Source organism: Canis lupus, chromosome 5 (assembly GCF_048164855.1).
Source record: "Canis lupus baileyi chromosome 5, mCanLup2.hap1, whole genome shotgun sequence".
Lineage (NCBI taxonomy): Eukaryota > Metazoa > Chordata > Mammalia > Carnivora > Canidae > Canis > Canis lupus.
Genome location: NC_132842.1, coordinates 23,220,957 through 23,246,204, shown reverse-complemented (window position 1 = coordinate 23,246,204; position 25,248 = coordinate 23,220,957). Strand labels below are relative to the sequence as shown.

The following is a 25,248-nucleotide window of genomic DNA, read 5'->3' as shown; positions in this document are numbered from 1 at the left end:
TCCCTTCAGCATTTATTTTAGGTTTGGTTCCTGTTGAAATGCCCCAATCCTAGGACTCTTCCTGCCCGTCTTCCTGACTTGGTGCCAATAAGGAAGTGAAACACCCCCCCCCCCCCCGCCCATCCTGACTACACCCTAGAACCCAGGTTACAAGTGGCCAATGGTTTACTCCTCACACTCAGAATCCCCGTAAGCTTTTCCAGGCCAAGGCAATGCTCCCTGTTGCATTCACTATCCAGAACACCGCAGCACTGAGTCTGGGGGTAAAGGCGTGGTGAAGTAAAACAAAAACAAAAACAAAAACAAACATGTGCCTGCCTTTCCTTCACAGAGCTGCTAAAAAATTTTAACGTGGTTTCTAGAGAGCCCATGAGCACCCTGTGACAATCTGCTGCCCCGGCCATCCGTGAACTGCACTGTGGGGTCTGGGCTCATCAAGAAGGGCCACTAAGTGCCCAGGGCTGTTGGGGAGAGGGGGAGGCAGGGGAGATGTGTTTGTTGGCTGTAGCTGCAGAATGAGCTGGGTTTTTTGATGCTTCCAAGGGTGTATACACGCGTCAAAACAATCAGATTTTACACTTTATGCTCATTTTGATATATGTCAATTATGCCTCAATTAAGCTGTTCAAGATACTTAAAACTGTTGCTTTAAAAATTCCCAGTAAAAGGTATGCACAACGAAAAGTCAGTCCCTCCCTCACCCCAACCCTCCAAGCCCCCAATTCTAGGGATTTTTTCTCAGACAGACACTCAGACACAAAAGTGGGCCCTGGGCGCTTACACGTCAAACCCAAAGCAGACACACACCAGGAGGAAGTCCTCCTCACTGGTTCGAAAAATACCAACTGTTGAGGCAGCAGAGCTGCTTCTCTTAAGAAACCAGTCTCTGGACACAAATTCGTTTAGTTTTCCTGAAAATATAACTCTGCCTGCAGACATGAGCTCAATCCCCTGTCCTCTTCTCCAGGAAGAAAAATGGAGAGTTATCAAACCTCTTACCCCTGAGGCTCCTTTCAGCTCCTCCAAGTATTAATTTTTGAATAGTCAAAGGGTACCAGAATTTGAAAGCTTGACATTAAAAAGAAAACTTCTGAAAAGACTGACTTCAACCCCTAGGGCATACAGAAGACTAAATTGATGTGCCTGAAATTTCTGGTCTGGAGAACAGTCTTCAGGGTTACAAAGAACATCAGTTGAGAAAGGAATGGGAGGCTAGAGGAGGTGAACAGGGAACAGAGACAGGCCCAAGCTAGCGGATGACATACTTCCAGGAAGGCTATTAAGAGGGGGTGATTTACATGAGCTCCAGGGATAGCCAAATGGCTTTTTAAGCAGACAGGGTTAACATTTCTCTTCTTGCCTACACAGACCTCACGCTTACCTCCTCAAAATCTTCTCTGCTTGTTTTATTTTCCTTGTTCCCACTTTGCCAAAGGGACTCGCAGACAATCACATCATCCCCGTGATGGCCCTGTGCACAGAGCACCGACAGCCACCACCACCTTCTCGGACCAGGGAGGTGGGCTGCCAAGGGGGCCTGGGATGGAGGTCACCAGAACAAACTCGAAAGCAACATACAGTCTCTTGTCAAAATGCACTCATTCAGCACAGCAGCAAATGTAATGGCTGAGAGCAGGGCTCTGGTACCAGACAAACTTGGGTTTGAGCCCTGTTCCTTCACTCCTGGAGCTGTGTGACCTCCAGCAATTTACTTTACTCTTTGTGACTCAGTTTTCTCAACACAGGAATGGACATAAGAACAGGTGTTCCCAGAGTTGTCACAAAGAAACAGTAAAACTGGGATGCCTGGGTGGCTCAGTGGTTGAGCGTCTGCCTTTGGCTCAGGGTGTGATCCTTGGTCTGGGGACCGAGTCCCCCGTCGGGCTCCCTGCATGGAGCCTGCTTCTCCCTCTGCCTGTGTCTCTGCCTCTCTCTCTGTGTCTATCATGAATAAATAAATAAAATATTGGTAAAAACATACAACTGTATTTTGGAGTGTGTCTGGCATATAAATATTCTCAATTTTAATATGTTGGTATATACTTTTATACATAGTTCATACTCTTTATATGCTGTTATTATTTTTTTAATATTTATTTGAGAGAGAGAGAGAAAAACCATGAACAGGGGGGAGGGGCAGACGGAGAGGGAGAAGGAGACACCCCGCTGAGCACAGAGCCTGACGGCTCAATCTTAGGACCCTGAGGATCATGACCTGAGCCGAAGGCAGATGTCTAACTAAGCCACCAAGGCATCCCTATTGTTATTATTTTAATTCAATGATTCAATGAACATCTAGAGTGTGCCTATGATGAGCTGGCACTACATGGCTCAGTAGAGAATTCAGTACAGAATTTTTCTTTAAGGAATGGACATCTTTTTTTTTGTTTTTTTGTTTTTTTTAAAGGAATGTTCCTTTTTTTATGACATTTATCTGACATTTTAGTAGCACCATCTTCTTAAAAAGCTGAAAACATTTTTTTTTGGTCATTTCCTTGATCTTGATAGTTTTTGGGGAAGGATAAAAAGGAGGTATAGAAATCAACATTCTTTGTGGAGGAAAGTGAGGCCCAGAAAGGCTAAGCAGCTTTTTCAGAGCATATTAGCACCTGGTTGTGCTGAGAGGACAGGTGTCTTGGCATGGAGCAGGCATGGAGCATTTCCCAGAGTGTTAGACACAGAGTCCTGGGAAGACTGCCTAACCAAGTACCTTCATAGGAGGCCTTCTCAATGACTTTAAGAAGCAAATGTGCCCATATCTCAGATGGGAATGCACTGTAAGGTGGTTCTCAAACTTCTTTGACACAGAACCCTCTCCTCATGGAGAACCTTCTGGGCCTTATACTCCACGGAGCACATCTTTTGGAATGCTAGTTCAGGGAATGGTTTCCTCAAGAGGTAGGGTAGGCTTTGGACAGGACCAACCAAAATTAGAAATACAAGTTTAAACCAACCAAACTGCCTCCTTTCTCTCTCCCTTAATATGGTTACTGGCTGGAAAGAAATTTCTCCTGGAGCACACTGGGCTCAGCAAGGATCAAAGGCCCTGACACTTGGATTCTGAAATCCCAACTGGGCTCTGAATCACTGCTTCCCCGTATCACACACCAAGAATCCAAGAATTCCAGCCAAGATTCTTGACCTTGTCTAATGAAACTGTTGAGAGATTTCCGTAAATCAGAATGCCCGCAGTGGGAGAACATGAATAAACTGCAAAGGATCAGAGGGTCATGTTTTAAAAAGCCACTGTGCTTTTTCCAACAGTTGGTCAAAACGAGCAACTTCTGATTTTTTCATATTCTTGGGTAGTATTATTCCTTAATCTCACCGTATGTTGGCATAATACACATGTTCACCTGGTGCTCCCCCTCCGAATGTGTAACTCCACATTCACCAGTAAGAAATGTGTGAGTGTGGTATAATCATGACCTTCTGCTTTTCCCCTTTCCGATCCCCATCCCACTCCTCTTCCGCTAGGTGTTCTGACAATTGACGTGACTCTGGTCACACAGAACCACCGGCCACCTCCTGTCCACTTCCTCACTCTCCATTCTGCTTCAAGCTCTGACCACACCAGAGCAGTCGGGAATCCGTCTCTGGCCTCCATAGTTACCCACCCAGGGAGCAGCTTTAAAGAGGATGGAAGAGGAAAGTGAGCTTAATGCCACTGGAAATCATCCTTTCCATGAAAGACAGGGCATAACTACTTCTCTGCTCATCCCACTCTTCAAAACATCATGGGAAACATCTCTGAATTCCAAGGTACCATTGTGGTCTGACTTCTAAATTCTTCTCTTGCTACTGTGCTTCTTGCTTATGTCGTTTCTTCTCTGAATTGTTTCCTATGTATCTGACTATACTGGCATTAAATTCTTCACATTGTGAGCTCCCAGAAGATGGAGACAGTGCCTAATTTCCTTATTATACCATCCAAAATACAGTCTGTGACCATGACACTGGATAAAGCCATATAATGATGAAACAGATAAACATAACGATTAACAAAACTTCCCAACTGGAAGAACCATTTCTCAAGACATTTTGAGGAGGTCACCAAGTATTTCATTATCCTTCTGGACAGAAGACTAAGGGATTTATATTTCCGAGGAAATACTTTTTAAATGATCCTTTTCGGTGGTAATCTCAGCCAACAGGCTTTCTGCCCTAAAATGTCCACTGAGATAAATCTGAGTCTGTAGATGCAGTTGTAAAGTTCTAAGGTTTTCAGTGAGGTCTAAGGTAATTTAGCTTTGGGCATAATTAACATTCTTCTCTTTTCTTTCTCCTTTATGTTTATAGAACACAAGGGTTTATGATTAAGATACCCGTGCTTTTCCAGATTGCTATGTCAAAGACAGCTGGCTCAATGCTCATCAAACCCAAGCCATCACAGCTTATAGCGTACAGTTTCCTGGCTCACCAGGGGAAGGAGGGGCAGGGAGCCATAGAAGCAATCACCCATGTTTTATGTTGATTGAGATCAGGAAGTAGCAGACATTACCACCAGAGCAATGGCTCAAATCCCAGCTGGCACGTGCTGAGCCAGCTCTGATTCCCTCTGGGAAATACCCAGTTGGAGAGCAATTGAGGCCTTCAGAGCCAGCAAGAGAGAACCAGTCTCTGAAACATTTGCTTCCCAGGTGAGAAGCCAGGGTCTCATCCCAGGCAGCACACCAGGGCATCCCTTTATAAATCATGGCAGGAAGCCTGCTGCATTCCCTCAGGATGGCTCTGGTGGGCAGCTTTACACACTCTACTGTTTTAATGCCTCACAACTGCCCTTTGAAGAAAGAATCATCATCTACTTTTTCTTTTACTTACTTTAAAAAAAAAAAAATCTAGATTCCAAGGCTTAAAGAGGTCAAAATCACTGTTATGAACTGAATTGTCTCCCAAATTCATATGTTGAAGCCCTCACCCTCAATGGGACTGTATTTTAAAAGGTAATTAAGATTTAATGTGGTCATAAGGGTTGGGCCTTAATACAATAGAATTTGGGTCCTTATAAGCAGAGGAAGGGACTCCAAGGATACACTCACACAGAAAAAAGCCACATGAGGAGACACAGGATGGTCATCTGCAAGCCAAGGAGAGACACCTCAGGGGAAACCAACCCTGCCTCCAGAGCTGGGAAGAAGGAACTTCCTGTTTCAACCACCAGTCTGTGGGTATTTTGTTATGGCAGCCTCAGCAACTAAGAGTCATACAGTTAAAAAAAGTTGTCTGATGTCAAAGTTCATGCTTGGAGGCAGTAGAGATGCCATACCTTGTTTCAACAATCCCAGAACAAGTCTTCAGATGCCTCCCTCATTAACTCTTATTGTATAACACAGGATCTAACCCATTTTGATCCTGATTCCTGGAATGTAGCCTCTGTGTCCTTGGAATTTCCCCAGTAAGGGAGTGTCTTTGATATTCACAAGCCCCTGGGTCACACCTAACTTCATGCTAATGAGATGACAGTGACCAATCATGTGATTAGGGGGCTGGGGATCTGATTAGAGGGTGGGGGCTCTGAGCTGCAGGCTAGTAGTCTAACCCACAACCTCTGGAGACTGTTCCCAATCACACGGCCAATGATTCAGTCAACTGTGTTTATGTAACTGTTGGAGGGAATGTAAAGCCACTACAGAAAACAGCATGGAGGTGCCTCAAAAAATTAAAAACTGAACTACCATCTGATCTAGCAATCCCATTCCTGAGTACATATCCAAGAGAAATGAAAACAGGGTATTAAAGAGATATGCCATGTTTATGGCAGCCGTATTCACAACAGCTAAGACATGGAAACAACCTAAGTGTTGGCCAATGGAAAAATGAATAAAGAAGATGTGGTATATATATACACACACACACAATGGAATATTATTCAGTTTTGAAAAAGAAAGAAGTCCTACTATTTGCAACAATGTGGGTGGATCTTGAGGGCATTAGGCTAAGTGAAATGGGCCAGAGAAAGACAAATTTGTAAATTCTCACTTTCACAGAGAGTCTAAAATTCAGAGTCAAATTCACTAGCCAAATTCATAGAAACAGAGAGTAGAATAGTGGTTAATAGGAGCTGGACGGTAGGGGACCTGAAGAGATGTTGTTAAAGGGTACTGACTTGCCACTATAAGATGAGTAAGTTCTGAGCACCTAATATATAATTATAATAAAATAATAAAAAATAAAATATTAAAAAATAATAAATACATAAATAAAAATATAATAAAAAAACACATGGTAATTATGTGACATGATAGAAGTGTTCGATAATACTACACTGGTAAGGGCAGCCCAGGTGGCTCAGTGGTTTAGCGCCGCCTTCAGTCCAGGTCATGATCCTGGAAACCTGGGATCAAGTCCCATGTCGGGCTTCCTGCGTGAAGCCTGCTTCTCCCTCTCTCTGGCTGTGTCTCTGCCTCTCTCTCTCTCTCTGTGTCTCTCATAAATAAATAAATAAAATCTTGAAAAAAAATACTACACTGGTAATTGTATTACAATATATAAGTGTATCAAATCAATATCTTGTATAACCTAGACTTACACAATATTATAGTCAATTATATTTCAGTAAAAAAAAATGTATATAATGAAACCCTAATAAAATCTCTGTACATTGAGGCTTGGTGGAGCTTCCTGGTTGGTGAACACATTGATGCACCAGGAGGGTGATGTATCTCTGGGGAGAGGGCACGGAAGCTCTGCATTCAGGACCCTTCCAGATCTCACCCTTTGTGTCTCTTCACTGGTGGGCCTGGGTTTGTATTCTTTATAATGAAATTGTATAACCATAACTATCATGCTTTCTTGCATTTTGTGAGTCATTCTAGTGAATTATCAAACCGAGGTCACGAGAACTCCCAAGGTTTCAGCCTATTGGTCAGAAGTGCAGGAGACATGGGGATCCTTGAACTTGCAGCTGGCCTCTGGAGGGAGGGTCACCTCGTTGGGAATGTGTGCAGTCTGCACTGAGTCCCTGTGCTTACTGCCAGAACTGCAATGCAGTGTAGCACCCATCCACTCTCATCCACTCCCTTGGCACGTGGCACCGTATCATCTTGTGATTTTGCAGCCAGAGGCTCTGCCAATTACAGACTGGCTATTATTAAACAGCTAAGCATGTGAAGACAGAGGTGTTGGGAGGCCAAGGGACAGCCAAACCCAAGGCTGGATGAATTTTAGGAATTCAAATGATTATCCCAAGAATAATCACTGCTGAGTCTGTGCCCCATTCCTATGTTCCTTTCTCATTGAGTATCATTTAGTGCATACATTTGGACTCACTGAAAAATAGTTTGGTTGTTCCTTCGGTCACAAATAAACGAGGATAGAGATCAGAGATTGAAGGAAGGAGAAGTTTTAATTTGATAGCTATTTCATGCATTTCTTCATCTGTCCAACAATGGTCAATGTTTTGGTGATACCAGTGACCATTCACTGGGCACCCATGACTCGAGTACTTGACTCCATTATCTGGATTTCTCATCACAGCCCTACAAGGCAGTTACTATAATTCCCATTTTAGCAATGAGAAAGCTGAGGTTCATAAAGGTAAGTATTTTAATAAGAGCCAGGATTCAAACCTGGATCTGATTTTAGCCTAAGTGTGAGCTTTATCACATCAGTGGCTCCTAAGCCCCAGTATACCTGTCCACAGGTCAGTGGTACAACAAAAAAAATAAGATCAGCATATGTAAATTTTTCATAAATTTAAACGTATCTTATCTAAAAGATATTTTTATTCTGCTTTCCTATTCTTTTTCACGTTTTTGCTTTTATTACACAAATGAAGATAAAAGCAGGCTGCAATATTTTTTATTCTCCTTACTTGGCAAAAAGCAAACCTTCCAGCCCTATCTTTAAATTTATCTTTATCTTTAAATTTCCCTTTATCTTTAAATTTTCTGGTCTCTTAAATGCCAAAGTCTGGAAACCACTGCATCACAGGGGCCCTAGCTCCGAGCCACAGAGGGAAGCTCCAGAACGGTAAGCCTCAATACGACTGCCTGAATGTGCTGGGAAAACACAGAAGCTCCAGAGGCTGAGTCTATTGGATCACATTCTGGCTCTGTTTGGGATGGAGCCTGAGAAGTTGCATTTCTAACATGTTGTTGACTGATGCTAATGCTGTCAATCCAGGACTGCACTGTGAGAATCACTGAGTTAATCCAATCACACGAATCCTACCCCTCCTCTTCCCCTTGTCAGTGACTGGTCCATACAGGGCAATATGAACCAACTATGGTCTGGAGTGCAACAGGGATGTGAGAGATGGGGAAGGCAATCTGAGATTTTCTTCCCCTGTAAGAAAAAGAGTTAATGAGAGGAACGACTCCCTTTGCTGCTTTCCAACCTGTTGCATGGAGATACGGCAGCCAGCCCATAAGCAGTCTAGCTACGGCTGGCAAGGACACAAGTCAAGGATTTTCCCTTGAACTGACTACATTTGATTTCACTGTGCTCAAAATGAAGCTGCACACGAAAATTATTATTTCTCTTCATGCTTATGAGTACAATTTGGTGAGGACACTGCCGCTGAACTTAGGGTTCTGTGACAGAGCTACACCCTAAGATTTATGCAGTGTGTGTGTGCACGCGCACACGCGCACGTGTTTGTTTCAGAGAGCCAACTGAATGCTGAAGGCATTCTGATATCACAGTGTTCACTGGTATAAATATCATTTTATTTAATCTCCAAAATGCAGGTGAGAAGGCAGAGGTTTCCCTGTACCCCCCTGGCTCTTGAGGATATATGGTAAAATGATATGGAGAATTGAGGTCATCTGCAGAAATCAGTTAAGTTCACAAAGACCTTTGTAGGAATGCAATGATACTTTTTGTTATTTTATAAAATCACGAACCCTATTATAGGTTAGGAAAGCTGACAAAGGAGTTTTATAATACCAACATATGGCCCACTTTAATACTGTAACATGTCCTAGGCTCTAACAACAATGTCAAATGTTGGAATCATTGTCCGGATCTACCGCTATCCTCAAAAGACTCTGCTGGGCTTTTAAAATTGTCTTCCCTTAAAGAATAAAATTTTGATGGGTTCTGAACTGGCAGTAGGGCATTTCCGGAGCCATGAGGTTCTCCCGGGTTTCATCAAAGGCTGCTAGGATCCAGCAGGCTTGGTGAGACACGTGTTCTTCTGTGCCTCGCAGAGCTGCACTGAACACACCTAAATGCTCCAAACCGTCCACCCTGCTGTGCACTACACAATCTGGCTAGCAGGCCGCAGCCTCTATAAAGGACACAACCCTTAATGGGAAACAAGAGTTAATAGGTGAACTTGAGAGCAGCTGAATTCATGAGTAACAGGCTGGGAAACCAATCACTAACTTGTCTACAAGGGAAAGAATTTGCCTTTGGTCCTACCTTCCCATACATCACAGCCAATATGATCCATCTGTATATAACTGTGGTCAGCATCACTTGAACAGGAAGCAGTAAGGATGGGGTCACTCAGAAGGTACTAGGCTGCCACCATCAGAAACATTTTTTTTCTATTTTGTCTTGAAGAATGGTAAGTGACTAGCATACTTTGACACACTTGGAGGTCAAAACCCAATTCACTGATCTAGGTGGTTATCTGCATGCCTGTACTCAAGTGATCTTGTCATGAGTTATGTATGACATTGGAAGGATTGGCATTGCTAACCAGTGTTTGTGAAAACATTAGGGGCGGATGTGTAGGGAAGCCTGGAAGGTGAAGCAGTGAAGATCTGCTTCATCACCGTTGTGTGAACTTATACAAAATCCACAAATATACCATAAAGCCTTGTACAGAGTCCTAACAAAGTCCTAACACAGGAAATTTAAAGCATTTCCCCTAAAAGCTGACGTAGCATATATCCTCATTTTACAGATGAGGTAGCAAAGGCGCACGGCTTGTCCAGATTACTGCAGCTACTAAGTGGTCTAGCCCGGCACCCGATGCCTGGCCAAGACAGTGCCTATGAGGTGCCAGGACATCTGCTGAGCGCTTTACATGTTCTAATCTGTGAATCCTTTCCACAACACTAGGATACCAGTAGTGTCAGTTTACAGATAAAATTACAGCAGGAAGACTGGAGGTAGTTATTCTTCCCGGGTTACAGATAAAGAAACCAAAGTTCAAACAGGTGGTGTAATTGGCTAAGGTGACAGAACTACTGAGATTTAGAGATAGTAATCCCCGGCCTTGGCCAATTTTGAATTTTGGTCAGGTTTTGAGGCCAGGCCGTCTGGCTCCAAAGCCTGTGCTCTCAGGACACTGAAGCTGCTCTTACTCTGGAGTCACATGGCCTCCACTTTGAATCAGGTCTTTACTCTTCACTACTCTTTACTGGCTGTGCCACTCCAAAAAAGTTACTTCTCTGTGCTGAAATGTCTTCATCTGAAAAATGGGAAGTGACAGTGACCCACCTCTTCCAGACTTGTGAAGTGATCATCAGCTGATGGTATAGCATATCTGAAGCACTGAGAACACAGTCTGCTACAGAAAGAAGTGCTCAATTAGCTAATGTGATGATTAATCACAAAGCTGTAAAGTTTGTTATAACATTCAAAAGATGGTTTATGTAATTAAAATTTGATTTACACTTAACTGTTCAGGAAAGCATTCATTTACATACAGCAAGGAATACTTATGTTTTCTGTCATCTGCTTTCTCTCTAGAATAGTGAGTTCCAAGCCCTGAGGGGAGGTCTCTACAGAGACCCCTCAGGTGAATCGCTGTAAGAGGTGGTGGACAGCAGGTGGGATTCAGACCTCCTCCACCAACATGTACTAGACAGAGGGTTCCGCAAGGAAGAGAAGTTTGAAAACTACTGGTTTCAAGGACTACTGGGGGGTCACGTGGTTACTTCCATCCGTGACCATGAATATAACTTCCCACAGTCACAAAATGCCAGGTGCCAGCTCTGCTGGGCTGAGGCTGGGCACTATGACCCCCGAGGGCACACCCAGAGCAGGGCACTGAGGGGCAACATGACACTCTTCGTGTCTTAAATATTCCGCTCTTGTAAGAAGGATGAGTCAAATGATGGAGGGACAGGAGAGTCCAACAGTGGAATTCAAACAGAATGAATAGCTGATGGTTTCTGTGCAGAGACATGTCACAAAGCCGTACTTCTATGGGAGGATAATCTGGTTGTGTTGTGCAGGACCAACTGGAATGGCCAAAATGTGGAGTGACGGGGGTCAGCGAGGAGGCTGCTATAGGATCCCAAGCAAACAGCAGTGACAATGAGCAACCTGTGTTGGCAGTGTCAAAGCCAGGTGGTGAATGCTTGCCTAAGGGTAATGGCAACTGGAGAAAGAAAGACTTGGCCACACCTCAAGATAGGAATGGAGTGGAGGAGGAAGTGAGCACAGGACTCTGGGTTCCCAAGCTTGGTTGCCTTGGAGACTGGTGGATTCACCTTCGAAGAAGGTGCAAGAAGAACATGATGTGAGGTGGCTGTGTGGAGAACGAGCTGCCACCCGAGAGGCCACTTCACATACCCAGCAGGCAGCTGAGGTGTGTGCCTCGGCTGTGGCGAATCTGGAAATCTTCCATGTTGCTTTGACAGCAAAATTGTTAGTTCTGTGCTGGGCTAGCGAGGGAACAGGAGAGCAGACAAAATGAAGGGCTATGGGGAAGGCTCACAGGGGTGCAAGAGTCAGAGAAAAATATACAGCAGCTGAGATTTCCTCAGTTTTCTCAATTCCCGGACACCTAACAACTCTGTAATTTCTCAGGAGAGGTGTCTTCCTCCCTCCTGCCATCTGTGGGCTGGGTGGAACTGGGAGCGGCAGAGCTGTGAGAATGAACACATCTGCCCTCCTTACAAGGGAGGACGGGGTGCAGTTGGTAGAGCTGCACCCAAGAGGGGGCTGTCCCAACCACAGGAGGTAGGGAAAGAGAACATGCAGCCCATTTCAGGAAGAGGAACCCCCAGCCCTGGATGTGTAAATCGTCTGAGGGCCTGAATACTGTCTCACCTCTACACATAACCTCTTGCCCCAAAGGGAGGCACCTAGATCGGCAGGGCACACTGGCAGACGAACAATAGAGATTTACCAAATGAGCAAGTATTTAAATTGAGCAATGTGCCAAAAACCAATCTGTGAGTTATGGATAAAAGACAAAAAACACCCAGATTTGCTAACTCCCAGATTCCTGTGACGCCAATCCCTTCCAGATGGCCACTTTTCTCTCCAGTGCCATACTCTTCTTAGGGGTGTGTGCACATATGTGTGTTTTTATGTGTCTTTCCCCTATAAACACAACTACTCTCGTTTTGCTGAACTGTACTGTGTTAAATTTTTTTTAAAGATTTTATTTATTTATTCATGAGACACACACACACACACACACACACATACACACACAGAGGCAGAGACACAAGCAGAGGGAGAAGCAGGCTCCATACAGGGATCCCCACGTGGGACTCGATCCCGGGTCCCCAGGATCACGCACTGGGCGCTAAACTGCTGAGCAACCCAGGCTGCCCTTAAATTTGTTTTTATCCTGCCCACCCCCCCACCCCTGCTCCACCTTTCTTCTCCTCCATGAGCAGAGAGATGAAAACTAGAAGCCCCCGGTTTACAGCCATCTCCCGAGGCTCCTTATCTGCCAACACTCCTACTGGCTACTTTGGAGAATACGTGGAAATGATTTTGTAAAGGGATCAAAGAAAAAAAAGCAATTCAGCAGCGACCCCAAAGCAAAAGCATGAAATCAACTCTCTGGAGGGTCATTCCTGGGAAGGCCAGGAGCTGCTCTGTCTCCCTCTCCCTTTCCTCCTTCTCTGTCCCATTTGGTGTGAACCATATGAAACGGTCCCTTCTGCAGGACAAAGTTGGCCCCAGAGCAGCCACTTCAAATGGTTCCAGCTAATACATCTTAAAACTGGTTAAAATAAGAGTCAAGGGAGAATGGCGGGGTGGGGTGGAGGGAGTTCACAGGGAGGGTCAGGTGGGAGAGGGGAGGAAGGAAGGAAGGGGTTTTGCTCAGAACCAGAGCCTGGACCCCCCTCTAGCCGCAGCCGGCCTCCTCTCCTCACCCTGTGCCGGATGAGCTGTCTGGTCCAGGAGCTCTGTGCGCTTGTGTGTTGGGGGCGGGGGCCCCTGGATGATTGCATCAATCTGCTGGATCCTGACGCTCCTCCCTCCATCACTGCCCCACAGGGAGACCGAGAGTCTCTTTTGTTCTCAACCAGAGCACAGCTCACCAACTGCTCCGTCACAGCCCTTGCTGGCGAAGGGAGATGTACAGGTCCCTCCCTCCTTGCCAAGGGGGAGCCTCGTTAGCTGCTTGTGTCACCCCAGGGTATGCTCTGTGGACTATTTCTCATTCCTCCAGGCCACTAAATGAACGCTCGATGACATGTAGTGCTAGCCTTGTGTTATCTGCCTCTAATCTACACCTGAACATTGATTTGCTTCATGCGCCTTCAAAACTTTAAATATTATCAGCCACCCCCAGGGGCTGGAAAGACATCTGTCTGGCTCATTGAGTGGAGGACCTGACTTTGCAAAGAGGAGCCTAAGAAATGATGATGGCAATCATGGTGAAGTTTGAGGTCAGCCCGAAGCAGTGCTGCCTGACACCCTTCTGGCTCTGGTTTTATGAGGTGGCCTGGGAGGTCCCGGACAGAAGGTTCCTAACCCGAGTCCCTTAGTCTGCTTCCAGCTCCTGCACATGACTCCCAACTCCTGGCTGACGCTGTACCTCCTGGTGAATTCAGACCAGACAGGAGCAGATGGCAGACCTGGTTTACGCTTCAGTGGACAGGCCGGCAAAGCAAAGCAGACCATCCTTCTCAGTTGGGCAGATAGGGAACCAACTCCGGTTTTTTCTTTTTTCTTGGCAACATGTGCTTTGGGGGAATTCCTGGTTTATTTGGTAGAAAATAATCCCTTGTAATTTTTTTTTTTTTTTTAACAGAACATCCTTAACCACAGACGCAGCTGAGGATAGAGGGTGAGGGTGAGTGTGTATGTGGGGTGTGCACATGGAGAGAACCCAAGTCTGTTCATTTATTCTAGGTAGCACTATTAGAGTGTCAGACTTTTTATAGTTTTTTTTTTAAGCCCATAATAGGCCAGAATATTTACTTTGCCCTCCATGCTGCCTGACTGGGGGCCCATAGCAACTTCCTGAACCTCTAAGCAGGAGTATCACCAGCAGCATGGTTCTCAAAGAAAAATGATCAGAAGGTTTAATCTGCTATGGCTTGTTTCTTCCACACCTTATACCCTGAGGTTGACACCTGATGTGGAAATCCTTCACCACGTGTGTCACGTGTTCAGATCCTCACCAGACAGATTAGGAATTTAGATCAGAGAAATGAAATGACCTGGGTAAGCCCATCTTTGGTCAAGACTTGAGATGGGGGTGGGGGGAGCGGGTCGAAGGCTTTAATTCCAGTTGTTTCTGCTGCTGTTGCTGGGGACCAGCATAGGGACCAGCATAGGGGCCATGTCCTGCGTCTTTATTATATATATTTTATATATATATGGTGCAATGAAAGGAGGTCAGGAAATAACCCATGTTCAAGCTGTATACACTACTACTACTATGTGACCTCCAGCAAGTTATCTGACCTTCCTGAGTTTCTGTTTCCTTATCTGAATTAGTGCCGGCTTTATATAGTCAACATAAAAATTAAATAAGACATGCCCCAGCGACCGCTATGAGGAACTATAAAATGTGGTCAATCTTGTGGAGGACATCCAGTATTAAATCTGGGTAATTTGACTGTGTCCACAATCTTTTCTCTTGTTTAAATTATCTTCTCTCTATCCTTTAGAGATAACTGTCCAACAGAAATACAATGTCAACCACAAATGTGAATCCAATATGAAATAAAAATTTTTTAGTAGTCCAATTAAACCAGGTGTGATTAATTTCAATTAATCACATATTTTATTTCACCTAATTAATATACTCCAAATAGTTCATCTTCAACATGGAATCAGCAATATAAAAGAATTAACAAGGTGTTTTTGTTTTCATACGAAACCTTCAGAATCTGGTATATATTTTACACTGACGCCACGTGTCGGTTTGGATTGCCAATGTTTCAAACGCTGCCACTGATGCTAAACCATACAGCTTCAGATCTTTCCCGATGTTTCTGTCCCCCGGCTTTCTCAGAATTAGGGACACTGTGTAATGTACAACAATAACCCAGCTACTATCTCTCATTCTCTTGGAAAAAATGCTGAAGTTTGCTCCACTTCTTAGAATCACAGGACACTGTTCCTCTATTTTAACAGAAGTGGATGGTTATAAAAGTGCTGCCAACGGCCACTGAGAGACTGGGTCAGAGGGAGAGGCACAACAGTCCAAGAAAACTGGTGACATCACGGGACAGCTTCCTGAACAAAACAAAAAGTGGGGTTCCTTGTGGCAGTTGTGGGGGTGGAGAGGATTCTGATTTGTAAAGCTCTATCATCTGAGGGAAGAGTTCCTGCCAGCAGAGTACAACATCTACTCATCTCCAGTGCTGGGGTAAAACCCTGAAACGTGTTGAAGGCACATGTCTGTTTTTCCTGTGCTGGCCTGTCTTCCTGTAAGAAAGGATGCCACATAATGTCATAAGCCTCAGGAGAACCAGGTGTGATTCCTAATAAGGAAGGGCCACACCTCAGCCATTCCAATCTAGTGAAAAATCTATTCTATTTTTAAGAAATTCAAGAGAAAGAGTCCAGGATCTTCCTTATACTGCTTCTAGGACTCCATCTATTGACCTTGACTGTCAGGAAATCACTCTTCGTCTTATTTAAATGATTCTCACTAAGGCTAAAAAGGACATTTCCCTTTCTTGGCTTTCAAAATATGCAGGAGAAAAATGGAGAAACTAATTTTAAAGGAATAACCATATGAAGATAAGACTTGAGAATTTTACTTTAATACAAAACATTCACAACACTCTCTTAGCTGGCTACATAAGCATCAGGAGGAGGCTGACAGGCATACATAATGGCAGCCTCTCTTATTCTTTTTTTTTTAAGATTTTATTTATTTATTCATGAGAGACAGTGAGAGGCAGAGACATAGGCAGAGGGAGAAGCAGGCTCCCTGCGGGGAACACAAAGTGGGACTCGATCCCAGGGCCCTGGGATCATGACCTGAGCCAAAGGCAGACGCTCAACCACTGAGCCACCTGGGTGCCCCCTCTCTCATTCTGATGCTGGCTTTTTTTGAGTACATTTCTAATTGGTTGAAACAGTTTTGGGCAACAGGGCAAATAACACTCTCTCCTGTTTCTAGGTTGGAAGGGAGGGATCTAGCCGGACACCTGCCACATAGAGATGATCAAGGTTGGAGGCTTGGTTTTGTTACTGAAAGTTCACATCATCATTCCCCTGCTGTCCTTAAGTGGAATTTAAGGATTTAAGGAGGACCTTCCAAATATTAAATCCTAGTATGTGTACTCTTGACCTTTGCCCTTACCCCTGTAAGGGTAATGTGGGATTTACTCAGGGCAATCAGGGATTTGGAAGCACAGATTCCTCTTAGTAATCTCAAAGGGCTTTGTAAGAAGCATTAACTGTTGAGATTATGGCCATTTTGCTCCATAACTCGAAGAAGGGAAACGCTAGTCACAGGGGCCAGGTCTATGCCACCATACGAAATGATCTGTTTGGGTGTCTGGTTACCAGAATCCATCTGGTGGGAGGGAGGGGGGAAGAATCCTTTTAGTTGCTAATTCCAAGACATCTCACTTTTCTTTTATGCTGCTGGAGTTTTATGAGATGTTGCCTTTGATGCATCTCTTACCTAGTGGCTGAAAAACTAGACCTCCCACTCCTGCTGCTATTTCTAATGTCAACCACTCTTGTGTAAACTCACTTGCTTCTCTGTGGGAGAGAAAACACCTCCTCCAATCCTGCCTCTCCATCTTACAAACCTGGTCAGGTAAACACCCACCCACCCCATCTCCGCAAACCCAGATCAGAAGACAGAGAAGGGGGGCAGCCCGGGTGGCTTAGCAGTTTAGCGCCGCCTTCAGCCCAGGGCGTGATCCTGGAGTCCCAGGATCGAGTCCCACGTCGGGCTCCCTTCGTGGAGCCTGCTTCTCCCTCTGCCCGTGTCTCTGCCTCCCTCTCTGTGTATCTCTCATGAATAAATAAATAAGATCTTTAAAAAAAAAAAAGAAGAAGACAGAGAAGGGCGCTTCTTCATCTAAAGCTCATTACAAATAGGCTGAAATACTTCACAGCGACAACAGCAAAACCTTCCGCACTTAATGTACTTTGATGACTACAGTATAAATGAACCTGCAAGGTTGTCACTCTCTGGACTTACAGTATCAAAAAGACAAGTATGGGACCCAAATGTTCTATGAAAAACTAGCACTGGTCCAAATGAACTCAAGAGGGATTCCCTTTAAGAAAGGATTGTCAAAAGAACATAATCCTGGACAAGGGAATTTTGTAGAGGAGAAAGAAAAGTCATATTTAACTTGGTGTCCGGCCAATAGTTTTAACCTTGCTCCTCTGTATTTTGCTGAAGTCTGCTTTGTAATAATGCCGAAAGGAGTTCAGAAGTGTTCCTTTTTCTATCTATGGTTTTTTGTGCTAAACTAAATCCCCTGCCAAGCAATTGGTTCTATGACAAAAAGTCCTTAGGGGAAATAATACCAAGGCATTTTGGGATTAGCCTGTTCTTTCATTCCACAAGGATTTGTTTAGTGACATTTGTGCCAGGCATGGGGCTGAGTGCTGGGTATACACAGTGACCACAGTGTAGACCCAGCCCTCCAACCACTGGTGGCTCTGGGCAACGAGGTAAACAGGCAAGGACAGTGAGCTGTGACATTGAGTTGTGACAGTGCTGTGAAAGGGATGTGTGGGGGTGGGGGGACTCAGCTAAGAACCAGACTTGGGAGGAGCAGCAGGTAGAGCCAAGAGCTTGGGGAAAAAGCATCTTCTAGGCTGTGAACTGGAGGCTTGGCAGAAACCAGCCAGGCATAGAGGTGCAAGCACGGGAAGCAGAGTTCTAGAAAGAGGGAGTAACATGTGACATGTGTTCCAAAGAGGGTGGGAAGAATATGACTTCTCTTGCTTGGCTTAATTCGACATCTTCTGGATTGTGAAGGGCTGAGGATCAGCCTTCCAAAGCTATGAACAGAAGCAACTAAGTATCTTTTCTGTGATTCAAGTCCACCTTCCAATGCCCTGACTCACATCTTCCCCTGACACACCATACTTCACAGCCACTTGAAGTCTCGTTTCCTGTTTCAGAGACTGGCTGCTTTCTAAGCCTCTAAGAGTTGATTTAAAAAAAAAAAAAAAAAAGTATCGAAAAAACACTGGGGCACTCACCTATAAATTCTTCATGCTGATTCTTAACAACTGAAAGCTCCACTTTGTGATTTCGCTAACAGGAGAGATCTTGCTCACTTCACAGCTACTATCTACTGCCTCACCTCCCCCCCTGAATCCAAACCACAAGTTTGACTCTTAATAAGACCATAGGTCTTGGAACCTAGCCTAATAAGGTCATAATCCAAAACATGGGAGAACTCTATATACAGGGATAAATTAATGACATTTACTGGTAATAGCAGAAAAACGGTAAAACAAACAAACAAAAGCCTTAAATGTACCCAAATGGGTGAACGATTAGACAATAATGGTATATCCATTTCTGGAATTTATGCTGATATTAACAAAGATGAACTTAAAGTAACTTGGAAAATGCCAATAAAACGCAATGTTAGGAGGAAAAATAAAATACAATTACACATTACAATACAACCATGTAAGAAACAGAAGTATGAAAAACGCTGGAAAGAAATTTGCTGAAATGAAGCTAGCAGGTGAGTGAGTGCTGTGATTATGAGCTTTTCCCTACTTTCTCTGTTCCCTACGTTGCCTTTATAATTTAAATCTAATTTAAAGTATTAACTTCTTTAAATTAGCGATTCGAATTTTCAAATCCAAGGGAACATGAGATAAGAGTAGTTCTCTGTGAAAATCTTCCCATTGCAGCAATATCATCCCTCCCCAGTGAATGAGGATGCAGGTGTCATTTCAACCTACTGATGAACTACAACTTCTTTGGCAAAGTGTTCTGGATAATGAGGAGCACTGCCCTAAGACTGTGATAGACATTTGAGCATTTCAAGCAAATACGGTTATAAAAGTTGGAGTTGAACAACAGATTTGGAATTAAGGTTCTTTAAATCATGTTGGGCAGCTTTGTGATTCTTTAGGGCTCTAAGTAAAATGATTTCTTTCGAGTCAGCTGAACGAGACCAGGATCTCTGATTTCAATCAGAATCAGACTTCTCTGACTCTGATGGGTGCGCAGTTTGGAGATGGACTGAATGATTTCCTGCTGTCCATGGACACATAGATGTTCAAGGGTGACACAATGTGGACACGGGATGAGGCTTACTCAGCCCTCGGAGGGGAGACAGAGCCAAGAGACTGCCTCTCTTTCCCCACACCCATGAAAGATGACCCTGAAAACAGCAAATGGTTTTCCACCCCTCTCCAAGTAGCAAAGATGACCAAATCAGCTCCAGGTGCCGCAAGACGGATTTACGTTATATTATAGTGAACTCCTGCAAGTAGAAATCGCTAATGGCAGTCAAGGAATTTCCTTTTCTCGAGATTTGCAACAATAGGTTAGATATACATCTGGCCTTGAATGCCTTAGGCGTGGTGTACAAGAAACAGAATGATCAAAAATAGCACTCACACACAGAAATGCCATGGTGCGCCGCCCTTCTCTATCTCTACCAGATACCAATTTAAAAAACATTTTATTCTTCCCCACCCGTCAGCTGAATTGGGAGTCTAAACTGCACCAGCCTCAGAAGAAACTTAGAACGTTGGCCAAAAGTCATTTACCTGTACTAGGAGTTCCAGCTTCCGGTCATCGAGAAGATGTACTTGACATCGACGGCCCTCCGTCATCTACAAAGAAAGACAAATGATGGTCACTGAGGGTCTGGCAGCCTGACAAAGGGTGAGCGGGGCCCCTGTGCTGGACTCCGCCAGGCAAAACTTGCCCTGGGAGATGGAGCCTGACAATGCCAAGGAGTGGCAGGACTGGTTCATTCCTTCCTTCCTTCAAAAATACTTATGGAGCACTTCCTACGTGCCAGGCACTATTCTGGGAGCTGGGTGCACAGCGGCACACGAGACAAGGTTCCTGTCCGCGGGGAGCTTACATTTTTAAGGGGGAGATCTAAAATAAATTAGCAAACACATTCCTAACCTAACACCAGCTGGTGATAAGTGTTTCATGCTTTAATCATTCTTCCATTCAATAATTTTATCCCCACACATTAGGGACAGATTTCAGTATCTGGGCTCTGCCACCTTGTCCCCTTTACTGAGCACCCTGGAGCAGATGAGCACCCCTCTGGGAACTGCATCTGATTTCTGGGAACTCCTTTTCCTCAGAATTTCTGTGTTAATTGTTTATTACCTAGTCCCTCCAGTGTTTTCACCTGTGATAGAGGAACCCAGGAGCCAGTCACGGCTATACCTGACCCCTAACCCTTGCTCCTTTCCCTACTCACACTGCTGGCGACATAAGAGAAAGAGCACCCCGAAAGGCCTGCGGAGACCCACGTCAGGTCTTGGCTGCAAGGCTTTGGACAAGTGTCCCTTCATCTCTGTAGCCCCATCTCATATACAAAAGGGAGTGGGCTGAGCCCAGGGAAGTGCTGCTGAAATGTTGAATCATTGGCTTTCTGGGAGGAAAAAGCCTTAATTCGTAGCATTTGCTAGTGCCCTGGCAATGCTCTCAAAGGAAATCCTTTAAAGAATGAGGCTTCTCATTGATGTCAGCTGGCCACCACTTTAACCAAAACTTGTCCTGCCACACTCCAGATACTTTCACTGGGTCTGATTTTAAGCTACCGTCCTGACAAATATATCTTCTACACATACTGTACACTTAAATAAGCCCAGGGGCGTGGATGATAGTATAGTCAAATAATTAGGGAATTTACTATCCGTTAGTGATGGGTTTTGAGTACTTATTACCTTTGTTTTTAATGTACTCTAAATCCATAGAATTTGATTTTAATAATGATGATGTTTTACCACCGGCATGCAGAATTCCCCAAGATGTACCAACTGGCTCTCACAACAGGGAAGAGCTGGCTCTAACCTCACCGTCTAGACCAAAAGACCCAGAAGCTTCCTTCTGGTCCGCGTATTTTTCTATGACTCCAGAGCCCCCAATGAAACCACCCTTTTTTGCCCAGCTGGCAGCCACTGCACGCAGCTCAAGGGGAGGGAAGCACATGAGCAGATCCTGGCCTCATCTCATTACAGCCACCACAGTCCCTTCTCACGAGCACTTTCTCCAGGAATGACACAATAGGTAGCATCTTCTCTTCCTGTTCAACAGGGATTGCCCGCTGTCAGCATGTCCAAAGCTGGCAGGGACTCCTGTGGGAAAATTCTTATTCCTTCCTCAGAAGGAGCCACCCCTTCCAACTACCAACGAGTCAGATTTCCCTAGTTCTGGGATCTTAACCAAAATAGCACACGTGCTTGGATGGAGCCAAAATAAAGTCTCTTGAATCTGAGTTATAAGGATGACCTAGCAGTCCTCGGCTCTGGAAAATGCACCACGAGAAGTTTCACCTACTCACTGGCACTTCAACAGAGGTTAAAATAGAGTAAAAACCAAGGAAACCTTTACTCCAAGGGTCTGCCATTTTGCACATATATGCTGAAGCTGGTGGCCATGGACAAGAGATGGGTCTATGAAAACTCCAATTCATTCTTTGAACTCTTAACTCTGTTCACTGCCTTAAAAGGAGAATGGGCTCCAATCCCATTAGAATCCACCAACTTTGCACATAGGAGGCATCCTAGCTGACAGACTTAATTTTTAAAAATCCATCAGCTTCAAAAAATAAATAAGTGGGCAGACATCATGATAAAAAGTTCCTGCTGTATGCTGGCAAATCAAACTTAAATAAAAACAAATGTTAAAAAAAAAAAAAAAGCTCCTGCACAGCAAAGGAAACCATCAACAAAATGAAAAGACAACCTACTAAATGGAAGAAAATACTTTCCAATCATATATCTGAAAAAGGGTTAATAACTATTTTTTTTTCTTTTTAGATTTTATTTATTCATGAGAGACAGAGAGAGAGGCAGAGACACAGGCAGAGGGAGAAGCAGGCTCCATGGAGGGAGCCTGACATGGGACTCGATCCCAGGACTCCAGGATCACACCCTGGGCCAAAGGCAGACAGTAAACCGCTGAGCCACTCAGGCGTCCCATAATTATTAATAAATATATAACGAATGCAGATGACTCAATAGCAAAGCCCCAAACGATCCTATTAAACAAAATGGGCAAAGGATCTGAATAGACACTTCCCCAAAGAAGACATACAGACGGCCAACAGACATATGAAAAGATGCTCGACATCACTCATCATCAGGCAAATACAAATTAAAACTACAATGAGATATCAACCTCACATGTGTTAGAATGGCTATTATGAAAAAGTCAAGCAATAACAAGCGTTGATGAGGATGTGGAGTAAAGGGAACCCTCATGCACTGCTGGTGGGAATGTCCCATTACTGTAGCCGCTGTGGAAACCAGTACGGAGGGTCCTCAAAAACTTAAAAATGGAGCCACCATATGATCCAGGAATTTCAATTCTGGGTATTTACCCGAAGAAGAGGAGAACACTAATTCAAAAAGACATATGTTGCCCCATTTTCACTGCAGCATTCTGTATGATTGGTAAGACACAGAAACCAAAGTGTCCATTGGTGGATAAACAGATAAAGAATAGGTGGTGTAGGTACACAGTGGAATATTATTCAGCTAAAGAAAGAAGAAAATCTTGCCATTGGTGACACCATGGATAGTGTCCTGAGGGCATGATGCTAAGTGAAATTAAGTCAGAGGAAGACAAATGATCTCATGTGGAATCTAAATAAACAAAACACCAAATTCGTGGATACAGAGAACAGACTGGTAGTTGCCAGAGCTGGGGTGTGAGAGGAGTGAGGGAAATTGGTGAAACGAGTCCAAAGTGTAAAAGGTACAGATTTCCAGCAGTTCAGCTCTTAATCGTAAGAATTAAGTTAAGACAGTGGAAGTTAGGACAGTGGAAGTTCAAGGAAGAAAAGTGCTACAACCATCCAGCATACTATTATGAAATTCCTTTACAGACATTTATTACAGGTTTCAGAAAATTCTCTGAAGGGTGGGGACGGAAGAGAATTTTTTTAAAAAAATGCTGCTGGCCCTTAGCATCTTTAGAACCCACAGTTTTAAGCTTCATTTAATCCTAAAAAGCTAAGGATATAAACACGTTTTTGACTTCCTTAACCACATTCAAATAAATCTGATAAAAACAAAGGGAAGTTGGTATCGCCAAGGCATTACTGTATCAAATGAAGTTTTAACTGCAATCATAAAGAGGTAGCATATAATTTTCTCAAAATATTTCAAAGCACACAAAGCATGACGTGACACCGAGTGCATAGCCATACCTAGAAGTTTACTGTGAGGCTCTCATTTTCATCTGAAAAAGAAAATTCTCATTCCGTTAAATAATCTCACCTTATCTGCTCAGCAGTTGAAGGAATAAACTATACACCAAGATGTTAAGATCTACTCAGAGTTTTCCAAGCTCATTCTTCTCTTAAAAAAAAAAAAAAAGCCTCAATTTTCAGTTCTGGGAAATTTTTTAAATAAGCATGCTCCCTATTTTAAACAGGAGAATTTATAAGCTGCCTCTCTTTTGGAAGGCAAAACGTCCCTGAAAAAAAGGCAGTCCAGAGAAGTGCGTCCAAACGGAAACTCAACTTTGAATCATCATGTTTTTGAAAGTACGCCTGTCTTTTGACGGTGCTGCTGTTTTTTTTTTTTTTTTTTTTTCTCAAAGGGGGGATGGTTTGTTGTTTCATATTGAAGGAAGACTGGAGTATCCTGTTCTCATCAGTTGAGAAAAGGTTTACCATTCTGGGTGTGTACGGGGACAGAGTGGACATCTGTAGCTTTGTCTGGCTTTCCACGCATACTGAAATTTTCTTTTGAATACTAACAATTGTAAAATAATACTGCTTTGCTTGTTTTCATTTTCAGCTGCTCACGCACAATTGCAGCATTGGCATCCCCCTCAGAGGAAATCCTTTTGGAGAACAAGGCTTCTTGTAGATGTCAGCTGGCTACCACTCCAACAGAAATCGTCTTGCTACAATACAATTCTACACCATACACGGGCCTGCCAAATGCACTGTGATTCCAAAGGATACACAGAAAAGTGTTATTTTGGAAGTGAGGTGTCCACCCCATTGATCCAACTTTGCTGTTAAGACACACACGGAATCAGGAAGGTTATTCATAAACAGAGAAATGCATTTACCATACTAGCTTAAGTGAGCATAGCGGAATATGAAATGCTATGTGTACTGTACTATAAAGGCGGCCAATAAAATTACCATGCATTTGGACAGGAATTGGGAGACAAAAATAAAATAGCTGATGTGCTAGGGGAGTAGGCTAATGGGTAGTTCCCTCCCATCCCATCCAAACACTTTTTTCTTTTTCAGTTAAAAAATTTAGAAAAAAGAAACTTTATCTCGAAAAATGAATGACAGTATTTGAGGTCAGCCATAGGAAAAGGATCTTGAGAAGCTTTGTTCCCAATGAATTCGTTTTAGATTGCCTATGGTTTTAACGTATCAAATCAAATCAATTAGTTTATGAATGAGAATTACAATTGTCACACAGGTCAGAATACTGGAGGTGGAAGGTCTGACATATTCTCCCCCTGCAGGTGGAATGAATGGGAAGCCAACTGCGATCAGAAGTTGCTCAGGGGGATGCCAGGGTGGTTCAGTGGTTGAGTGTCTGCCTTTGGCTCAGGGTGTGATCCAGGGATCTTGGGATCAAGTCCCATATATCAGGTTCCCCCAGGGGAGCCTGCTTCTCCCTCTGCCTATGTCTCTGCCTCTCTCTGTGTCTCTCTCATGCATAAAGAAATAAAATCTTAAAAAAAAAAAAAAAAAGAAGTTGCACAGAACCTGAAAAGAGGGGAGATGTATAAATATCTCTGTCTGAGGGCATCCTTCCTTCTACAACATCCTGGTATATTCCTGCTGGTGCAAGGGACCACTGTCCAGATGCGGCCTCCAGGGCATTAGTAAAACAGAAACAGTAATTAACTAGCAATGACAAAGTCCCCCAAACGGTAGTTTTCAGATGCCTTCTGTGGAGAAGGGCAGGCTACCAAGTTCGGCACGTGCGAACACGTTTTATTAGGAACCTTTTGTC

At 43.9% G+C, this 25,248-nt stretch overlaps 1 protein-coding gene across 17 annotated transcripts in view; it reads right to left on the bottom strand.

The window, feature by feature from the left end:
• The window catches only part of FRMD4A (FERM domain containing 4A), a 739,423-nt gene that overhangs the window by 174,294 nt on the left and 539,881 nt on the right, over positions 1–25,248 (bottom strand). For 16 of the 17 annotated variants that reach the window (XM_072825741.1, XM_072825735.1, XM_072825738.1 and 13 more), the window contains one exon: positions 19,828–19,893. In XM_072825741.1, coding sequence (XP_072681842.1) covers positions 19,828–19,893 — 66 coding nt within the window. Of the gene's footprint in view, positions 1–19,827; positions 19,894–23,532; positions 23,612–25,248 lie in introns of those variants that run through there. The other variant, XM_072825749.1, reaches the window with a different exon arrangement.